A 10,428-nucleotide genomic window follows, 5' to 3' on the forward strand; every position below is an offset into this window, starting at 1 on the left:
AATCAAATGAAACACAACGGAAAGCAAAAAATTAATATATTTGTGATATCTCTTTAGGGTCGATTCGTTCTTAGTCTGGCGTCGATCGATTCGATGTCGAGAGATTCAATAAAATCTCAAAATGAACTCCGTCGCGTGATACGATTCGTCGAATCGAAAGACTAACAGTTATAAACATTCAAAATCGAAGGTCAACGGTAGCGAATAGGAATTACAAAGGAATCTATAAATATAATATCTAGAGGGTAAATTTACACCTTCGAAACGATAACCGCTCGGTTCTAGGTAATAGAGAATACGATAAAAAGATTGGAGCGGGGACGAGGATTCCTTCGTCGGTAGCTCTTCGCTTATTTCTCTCTATCTCTCGGTCGTCGGAAGACTCGCGCTATCGTCGCGGTTGTGGAGGTCCAAGTCGGCGGTGAAGGGCGCGGCTCCTCTCTGCGGCTCTTCCTCGGCCGACCTAGAGTCGGAAACGATTTTATATAGTAATATTTGACATTGTATGATTATTATTTATGGTTATTTCTACAAATTGTAAAGTAATCTGTTAAACAAAAGAATTCAAGAACTCGTCGAAATTCTAAGGCGAGATGGGATCACACCGGTCCCTGAACCGTTCCCGTGAACTCGTAAACAAATATTCTAAATTACGAAATTAAACACAAAGACCGGGACAGCAGTATTAGGATTAGATATACGAATTCATTATTTACAAGCGTGCTACGTCATGACTCGAATCTGACCGTTTTGACGGACTGACAAAAATAATTATTATTAATTACTGATTATTTTACTCCATGACGCTTTTTAAAGACATTCTATTTAGATTACTCTCGAGAGCTTTCATACTACATATATAATTGCCTATTGTGAAGGCTTCGGATAAATTAGCTATTTAACTGTATAAGAACCGAAAGATTTTTGATGTCGGAAACAAGTTGGGATTTTGACAAAGATATGTATGTATATTGCAAACACAACGTTTATTTTACACCTTGGTGTTTTTATAGAAGTAAAATAATGAATCAGCACCATTTTTTAAAACCAAATACTGAAGCATAGAGTACTAGAAGTATTTTAATTATTGTCATGGAAATATGGTCGTGACAACGCTTCGCAACCGTTTTTTGTAACGAATCAATGGTTCAGGTATACATCTAAACTAATCTCCAAAGTAATGAACATTTTCCAAATAAGTTATGACTTAAAGGTCTATGTTACCAGGTAAAAAAACCTAAACTAGTCTAGTCATAAATGCTGTTACATAAAAAGTTTTCTTTTTTTTCAACTTTTTAATTTATTTGAATTAGGAACACGTATATTTTAAAAACTTCTTTCGATTTTGCGCCATTTCACATATTTTTTCGTGTTAATTATCAAATTCAATGAAATATGGTTAAAGAAAATAGGATTGCAGTGATCGCCTTGCACAAATTGGGTATGGAGCCGTCGCGCGGTCGTATTTCAATTTCCAGACACTTCAAAAGCTTGGTATCACTACGCTACGGTGCGTCCTTGGGTTGAGGGGAGTTTTATTACTGTGCATCTGCTCGCTTGTTGCTTGCAAAACAGACATTTCCTAAACTTGAAAGACACACACACAGTCCTGTTTTTAGAAACCATTCTGAGTACATACAACACGAACTACGCGACCCGCGACCATTTTGTTTAAAGTAGAATTTCTTATACTTGATTAGTTTGTCATATTATTCTTTAATAACTTTCGTGTTTCTCCACTTCACTATTTGTTTGGCTTATTTTTTGTGTCTAGTCTTAACTTAGTTGGCTTTTTTATAATTGTTGACACTGTTTTGACACTGTTGCAACTATCTTTGTATGAGAAAAAAATCGATGGTGAAAGTGACCGCTGTGCGCCTGATTTGATTTGAAATGGCAATAAAAGTCATAAAGGGAAGTAAACAATAAACATCTTTACTCGAGTGTGAAGAGTTGTGCGTCGGCGGGCAGCGGCGAAGGGTTGGCGTGGCACTCGCAACGGCATCGTTCAGGCGGCGCGTAGCTCAGCGCTTCGCGACCTTCCGCCGGCAGCGTTTGGATGCGTTTGGGCTGCTTCCGTCTCTCCGGCACCTCCGAGAAATCAATCCACTCTCCTTTGCGTGACGATCCCACTGCAAATCGTACTAATTAATGCGGTCCTACATCGGATGAGACGACACGGCCGCATATGAACGTCGCGACGTCTACTCACCCTCACTGCCGCTGCGAGTTCGCGGTCTCTCGAGGCGGGGCGGTGCTGCTGAGGTCGAGGCGGCCCTCGGCCGTCGAGGCAGACGGATGTGAAGGCGCGGGACGACGGGTGGGGCGGAGGGCGGAGCGGGTTGCAGCGATGTCGGTGGTGGAGCGTTGGTCGGCAGCGGGGCCGAGGGGGGAGCGTTGGTCGCCCTCGAGGCTCGCGGCCGCCGCACGCCCGCCACGCTTACCCCTCCGCGTTCGCGCACCGGCACGATGGGCACGGCCAAAGAGCGCTCTTGCGGCAGAGTAGTCGGCACGTACGGCAACTCCTCAAATGACTCCTGAACGACGAGCCCACGCCGCTCCGCATCGCTTCCGCCGCGTGTGACAGCGTCCGATCCGGCCTCCGATTCCGACGAATCGCGTCCGGGATCTTGCGGAGTTCCCGGTCCTGATCCTTCGAGGCTCTCTGTCGGGTATTCGAGACTCTCCACTTCGCCGAGCGACTCGTCAACTCTGCGGTCGACCGAAGCGCGACCTAAGTTGTTGTTTTCGATGACCGGCGCGTCCGGCTCCTGTTCCGTTTGTGCAATCCTCACGTCTTCGCTCTCCGGAAAACTCGGGATGGAGCCCGATATTTCGCTCGTGATGCTTGGTGTTTTTGTTATACTGAACTGAGTGCTGAATACTTGTTCCCGGCTTCCGACGTGCGTCGTGAACGTTAGGCGATCTCTACGTTTCGCCTTGAGCGGGTCCACCGGGATGGACGCCGCGTCGTCGGGGAAATGTTGATTCTTATTGATCGATGAATTATCGTTTATAACTTTTGTTTCGCGTAAGATTTGGTCCTCTTTTACTATACTATTATGAACTGTTTTCGATAATTCAGATGGGATCGATGCATTTGACGTTTTCTCTGTGGGAGAATGTAACGGAATAATAATGCTTCCGTCGGGTAATACCGTTCGCTGTGCAGGTTTAGTTGAAGAGGCGGAAGATACGGGAGTTACCGATGTCGACCTGATTTGCGGGGCTGAGGAAGGGCGAGGAACCTCGTGCGTCTTGAGTTCCGTTTTGTCGCTCACGCTGTCCAACTCGTCGGGTGGTGTGTGCAAAGGAATGTGAATAATACCTTCCTTAGATTCCTCATAATATTTAAGTTTTTCCCCCCGTTGGTGATCAGATGGCCCTTGAGGAAATTGTCGCTGCGATTGCACCACCGGCGAGGCATCTCTTGAACTCGCCGACGGTGACGTCGCGCTCTTTCGCGGTGTTTTAAATAGCGATAATACGGAACCTTTTATTTTCCCCGTAGACGTAGGTGTGACGGAGCGATCTCTGCTCTTACTGCGAGAACGGCCTTCGTTAAGACTTTTCTTTCGTTTAAGTGCATCTGGTGAATCTGGGGAAGCTATGGTCTCCTTTGATTTGAATAAAGAACAAAACGAAGATTTGCGTGATACGGCCACACCGCTAGGAGAAGGCGTGCGGCTGTCGCGGCGCCTGGGCGTCGTCTGTGGGGTGATGACCAGCAAGTCCGAGCCACTTGCTGGTCGCGATATTGGCGCGCTATTATCGTTTAATTCCAAAGTAGCCGGTTTTCGAACCGGCTCTATACCTATTAACGTACGGTCACTTTCCTCGTCAACTTCGTCATATTCGTCATCTGGTTTGAGTCTAATACGAATAATATCTTTTGATCTATTAGAAGTTTTATAGACCTCTGGCTCTGCTTGATGTCGGCTTTCCTTGGATCTCGCTTTACGCTCTTCTACACGAGCACGGTTCCGCGTCTCTTTTAGCCTCTTTTCTTCATCAGCTGGTACCGTGATAAGGGGATGTATTGCTGCAGATATTGTTTCTGTCGTCGTCTCCGTAGTAGAAGCCAATGACGGTACAGGCGCTGTTACAGATTTTTGGGTTTGTTCTGGTGCCGACGGGACATGAGGAACTGCTTTAGTCAACGTCGTAGCTCGAAAGCTGGAGCTCTCCAGTGTAACTTCTGTCCGAATTTCTCTTCGGTCGCGCGCATCTACAGGAGGCGCCGACGATGTCGCTTCGCTTGATAACTTAGCTATTTCTAGCAGTCTTTCTTCGACTACGGCTGCACAAATTTCGGGATCCGTTTCTATCGGCTTTGGCCCACAGAACGAAGTCTCTAGCAACATCTTGTGAGGTGACGGCGAACGTGACATGCCAGACACAACCGATAGTCTTGAAACCCGACTTGTATGGCTGAATGCCGACACAGCCGAATGGGCGGAGCACTGAGAGCCAACACTAGAGAGTCGGCTCGTTCGTCCTGAGACCGCCAACAGCGCAGCCTCCGAACCTTGACTATCTTTTCGAGAATGTCTCCGCGACGAAGGGGCGGTGAGTGGTGCTCGAGTTTCTCCATTAACGGGTATGTTCTCTAGAAAAGCGAGTTCCTCAGTAGAAGAGCGCAAATCGAGGGCTCCGTCTTCCCGGAAACCGAGCTCCAACTTCGCACGACTCTCCTCGCCGGAGCCAGCACCGACGAAGAGCGCCAATTCGGGTGAGCTGTCGCGGGAGTCGTGGTGACTAGAGCTAGAGGCACGAGAGATGTCAATTCGCGGCGCGGCAGGCGCCTGCAGTCCCACGGCCGGTGACGAGTGCGAGCGCGCACGCTGCTCGGGCGGAGCGAGGCCGCCTCCGGCATCCTCGCGGATCTCAGGAAGTCGGAATGTTTGTTTTGTTTCTGGACTCGACTGGAATTAAATCAAGATAGACATAAGTTCTAATTACTCTCCGATTCAGTAAAAGATGATTCAAAAATTGCTAAAGGTAAATAAATAAAGATTGTGTTGACGTGCAAAGTCAGTCTTTGGTAAGAGGGAGTAAAAAATATGAAGTTTTGTTTAATTTTTGTAACCACAGGGTTGGTAGTGTGTTTTGCAGAGAAAATGCAATTCATGGTGGCTCATTAATCCTAATAAGTAAAAAACTTAAATGCAAAGAAAGAAAGGATATTATCAGCCTCTCTGTAGAACTAACTATTGAAATCTCCTGTGTGGAACTGGAGCAATTCATTGTTGTATGTCTATATTGTCCTCCATCAGCTGTCTATAATAATGTTGAAAATGTATTAGAGGAGATATTGTGTAAATTAGTAAAGTGTAATAAAGGGCTAATTGTGTGTGGGGACTTTAATGTCAATTTACTTTGTCATTCTAATTCAAGTGTACGCATACTTAGTCTTTTTCGTTCATACAATTTAATAAATCAATTTCATTCACCCACAAGAATAACAGCTAGCACCGCAACTTGTATAGATAACATATATAGTGACATAGCCCCTTTGAATGTTTGTATTTTCAATAGATTTAAATCTGATCACACTGGTCAATGGTTTGAATTCCAATTAAGGAAACAAAAAACATGTAAAAAGAAGAAAATTGTGATAACTCCTATTACAAATGACCGTTTGGACAGATTTAGAGAAGCATTGGTCTATAGAATGCCATTTCTGTGTGGCAACTCATCCCCTAATAATTTATACAATACTTTTTTTGGATCATTTATTGATGAATTCAAGAAAGTATTTACTCAAAAGACTTTATTGGTCTCTGAGAAAACAAGTTTCTGTGACTGGGCAAATGAGGAGTTACACAGGAAAAGGTTAAAATTATATGAAATCTATGACGAAATGCAATATAACACTAGTGTGGAATTTAGGGAATATGTTAGGTTGTATTCAAATAATTTCAAAAAAGATTGCAAAACTGCAAAGTCTCAATATTTAAGTTCAAAAATAAAAAATAGCATGGATAAAGTAAAAGCTACCTGGAAAATAATAAATGAAGAATCAGGTAAAACGTCTGACAAACGAACTGATTATATGTTAAAAGTTAAAGGGAAGTTAATAAAATCTGACCCAGAGGTAGCTTCTTCTTTTGAAGAGTTCTTTACAAATGTACCACTAAATACGACCAAGTCCCTAGATTCTTCACCTGCTGCTGCGATCTCCTTGCTAGAAAAATGTGTACCTGAATGTAATATTAAATTTCAGTTTAAACATATAACTTGTAATGATATCGTTAAAACTTTTAAGCTTATTAATTTAAAAAAAAGTAAAGATATATGGGGTATGTCAACAGTCATTTTAAATTCCGTTATTAATGTAATAAGCTCTGAATTGTCTATAATTTTTAACAGCTGTATCGATTGTGGAGTCTTTCCGGACGAAATGAAATTAAGTAAGATTACACCGTTGTTCAAGGCAGGTAGTGAGTCTGATCCGTCAAACTTCAGACCTGTTTCCGTGCTCCCTGCGTTGAGCAAAGTTTTTGAAAAGATAATGCTAGACCAGCTTTCTTTACATTTTAATAAAAATAAACTCTTACATAATAAACAGTATGGTTTCACTAAGGGTCGCTCCACAATCGATGCCGGTGTGAAGTTGATTTCGGACATATTTAACGCCTGGGAAGAATCATATGATGGAGTCGGCGTCTTTTGTGACCTGTCAAAGGCCTTTGACTGTGTTCATCCTGATATACTCGTTGGAAAGCTTCAACACTATGGCGTTGATGGCAAAGCTTCCAGCCTGATGAATTCATATTTAAAGGGAAGGATCCAAAGAGTTCATGTCAATGGAGTCACCTCTCCGGGTTCGCAGGTATCAATGGGCGTCCCCCAAGGATCGATTCTCGGACCTTTCTTATTTCTGATTTACATAAATGACCTCCCATTCTTTGTCAACGAAGTTCATGAGATGGTATTGTTTGCTGATGACACTTCACTTCTATTTAAAGTGAATAGGAATAACGTATTATTGGACGATGTAAACAATTCTATCTCTCGTATAGTTAACTGGTTTAATGTAAATAACTTATTGCTTAATGAGAATAAAACAAAATGTATTAGATTTACAACTACTAGCGTAAAGCGAGATATTGGTAACCTGAAAATTAAGGACAGTGAACTAAACTTTGTTGACAAAACTGTTTTTCTAGGCATAACAATAGATAGTAAACTCCAATGGGGCCCACACATAGAGACTCTTTCGAATAGGCTGAGCTCTGCAGCATATGCAGTAAAGAAAATCCGACAGTTTACTGATGAGGACACGGCTAAAATTGTGTATCATAGCTACTTTCATAGCGTTATGTCGTACGGCATTTTATTGTGGGGTGCTGCTGCAGAGGTTCAATCCATATTTGTGCTGCAGAAGCGGGCTGTTCGGGGAATTTGTTGTGTTTCTCCGAGGGAGTCGGTACGGAATAAGTTTAAGGAATTAAATATTATGACACTATCTGGTCAATATATTCTTGAAGCCTTGTTGTATGTCCAAAAAAATATAAACGATTTTAAAACAAATGGTGACTTTCACCAGTATAATACGCGAAATAGAACTAATTTGAGTGTACGACCAACCAGGCTCCAAAAGATAAACCACTCCTTATATGGAAATTGTATTCGTTTTTACAACAAACTCCCAAGCGCAATTAGAGAATTATCACTAAATAAATTCAAAGTCCTCGTTAAACGAAAATTAATCAACAAAGCTTTTTATAAATTTGAGGACTACTTAAATGATCCTAATCCTTGGGATTGAACTGCTCCAGTTCAAACAATTTGTATGACAATACTTGGCGATTAAAAAGAGTGGCGGAAAGTTTCTTGCCAGTTCTTCTTACCCGCTCTACGCCCTTGACTTGCGAACTGGTAGTAAATGTAAATTTACGATTAATTTAACTTGACTATTCAAAAGTGTACTTGGTTACCTACTTGAATAAAGATATTTTGAGTTTGAGTTTGAGTTTAAAAATCTGTGTCAATACCTCGTCAGAGACGTCGTGATCAAACGAAGCGATGGGTGCGGGCCCTCGTCTAGGGCGCCGCTCACTGCCGCCACTGGCTGCCATCCGCCGTACGGATACCCTTTGCTCGCTTATACGGCGACGGTACTCGACATTACAGCTGAAAATCCATTTTAATAGCTACGGTTTTATATGCAATATAGCAGGCAGGTAATGGGCAGATCAAAATGTGACATTATGCTAACGGTTAACTTTAACGGTTTAATATCCCAGTGTACTCTTAAAATTTAAAAGCTCTCTACATTATGTATATGTTCTTATTCACTCTTCTGGTACACTTTACAACTAATAGACATGAAATGCTCCGATTTTCTGTTGAAATATAATTGAGGTATAGGTTTACAGTCAGTCGAGTGGTATAGTAATTAGCGAAGCCCTGAAGGAACTTTCAATTGTTATTTCGTTGTGTCTGCTTTTTATAATTAATTCTATCTTGTGAGTTTCGAGATTGCATATTATATTGATTTGTTTAATAAGCGAGTATGTTCTTGTTGAGAGTTGACATTTAAGAGAGAATAAGTGACATTTAAGTTAATCGTGACGAGTGTAACCGTGCAACAGGATTAAACGTTAATAGTTCAACGGAGTAGGTTAATAGGTTAGAGTCGGGGAGTTCACTGACACGAAAGTGAGCGGGTAGCGACTGACCTGTCAGCTGCAGTGGAGGCGTTCGCCCCGCATGCACGAGGGCCCCGCACGGAGGACGGAGCAGCAAGTCCACACTAATAGGGCGAGTGCAGTTAGTGCTTCGCGACCTCAGCGTGGGGCCCGTCGCCCGCACTCCGCCCGCGCAGAGGGGCCATTGCCGGATCCTGCACGCAAGCGCCCGATTCGCGCACGCGCTGTGCTGTCTCTGTGTTGCCGCTTATTCTACGATGTAGGAGCTCATTTTACAGAGCATATCAGCATGGTTCAGGCTCGCTGTTGCATATTAAGATGGTCAGCAATTTGATTTGTATAGGTATGTCAGGAAAAGCAAAAGCTTGTAATTCGTAATACATCTTCATACGTAAATTGTTTTTCGATAGTACATCCTTTACATTTACGAAAAGGAACTTGTTTTAATATCGTGACGCACCTGCCCGATATCTTAAGAAAATGCCTACACCTTGAACCTCTGATCCTGCCGCTCTGCAGACATCCCGTCCCTATGTGTTAAACCTAGAACTGTAGAGCTCAGAGATAAGCCTGTCATAATTTCGTCTAGATGATAAACAGCCGAGCCGTGGCCGAACACGGTGCCCTCTTGTAGCCACATTGCTTGTATGGGGTGATCAAATTGGAGGTACTTTTTCCAATAGGATTTTATTGACATATTGTCACGTGTGACTACTGTCGAACTAAATACATAATATTATTCAGTTTTCATTGACATTTTGACATTATGGAAAGACTTACCTACGCTTCAAGAAACTTTACAAATCGTACAATTTTATTACGAAAATGGACGCTCCGTGAAAAGTGTTAATCGTGCACTCAGGCCAATTTATGGTGTACATAATCGTCCTACCGAACGCACTATTCGGCATACCATCGGCAAACACGAGAATAATTTAACATTTTGCGGCTGTAGATGAGAGTTTTGCTGAAGTCTTGGAAGAATCGATTCGGCGCCGATCTCAACAACTTGCAGGCCTATTACATCCATTGAAAACAATCGTTTGGTGCGTCTTTTGGGCTGGAGGAATCATTGGCCCAAATTTCTTCAGAGACTAGGCTGGCGCAAATGTAACAGTGAATGGGTAACGCTATCGCGCCAAGATAAACGACTTTTTGAAGCCAGAAATTGAAGCCCATGATCTCCACGACATTTGGTTCCAACAAGACGGTGCTACATGTCACACAGCCCGTGAAACATTGGAGGTACTGCGTAGTCGTTTCGGTGAGCAATTTATCTCTCGTCTCGGACCGGTGGACTTTTATTTGTGCGGGTATGTAAAGTCTGAATGTGTTGTGGATAAACCAGCTATTATTGAGGCATTGGACGCCAACATTACTGAAGTTATTAGCGAGATACCGACCGAAGTCATCGAACGAGTCATTCAAAATTGGTGTTTACAGATGGACGAATTAAAGCGCAGTTGCGGCAAACATTTGTCAGGGATTATCTTTAAAAAATAAATGACGTGGATGGTTCTACACAAAAATAAAGAAGATTGCCTTATAAATTTGAATTTTTGTTGTTTTATTTCAATTTAAAATCCTATACCTCTAAATTGATCACCCGTTACATATCCTGACGCCGTCCCTTGAGAGAAGTATACACGTTATGATGGGCTAAGGTTCGCTACCTATGCGACTTAATCAAAATTAATCAATATTGGTTGTGTGGAAACTATTTAATTACATTTTTTTTCGACGCAGCAGCTAGTCAAGTGTGGCACTTTTG

General features: G+C 42.6%; 1 protein-coding gene across 1 annotated transcript; it reads right to left on the bottom strand.

Moving 5' to 3' along the window:
- Positions 1 to 19: 19 nt before the first annotated feature.
- Positions 20 to 9,481, bottom strand: LOC125060444 (flocculation protein FLO11). Its single transcript, XM_047665350.1, has 5 exons — positions 8,688 to 9,481; positions 8,001 to 8,139; positions 2,213 to 4,925; positions 1,940 to 2,132; positions 20 to 463 (listed from the first exon to the last, which is right to left on the bottom strand). The coding sequence occupies exons 2-5, from the start codon at positions 8,082 to 8,084 to the stop codon at positions 361 to 363; spliced, it is 3,093 nt and encodes a 1,030-aa protein (XP_047521306.1). The 5' UTR covers positions 8,085 to 8,139; positions 8,688 to 9,481; the 3' UTR covers positions 20 to 360.
- Between the last annotated feature and the right edge of the window lie 947 nt (positions 9,482 to 10,428).

The sequence above is a fragment of the Pieris napi genome, chromosome 21 (genome assembly GCF_905475465.1).
Source record: "Pieris napi chromosome 21, ilPieNapi1.2, whole genome shotgun sequence".
NCBI lineage: Eukaryota > Metazoa > Arthropoda > Insecta > Lepidoptera > Pieridae > Pieris > Pieris napi.

What these genes read in the sequence shown, in the direction of transcription:
- LOC125060444 (XM_047665350.1), bottom strand. Translation starts at nt 8,084, where the DNA reads ATGGCAGCCAGTGGCGGCAGTGAGCGGCGCCCTAGACGAGGGCCCGCA. An exon ending in ATCACGACGTCTCTGACGAG is followed by an intron (nt 4,926 to 8,000) that starts GTATTGACACAG and finishes ATTTAATTCCAG; the next exon opens with TCGAGTCCAGAAACAAAACA. An exon ending in AACTCGCAGCGGCAGTGAGG is followed by an intron (nt 2,133 to 2,212) that starts GTGAGTAGACGT and finishes TACGATTTGCAG; the next exon opens with TGGGATCGTCACGCAAAGGA.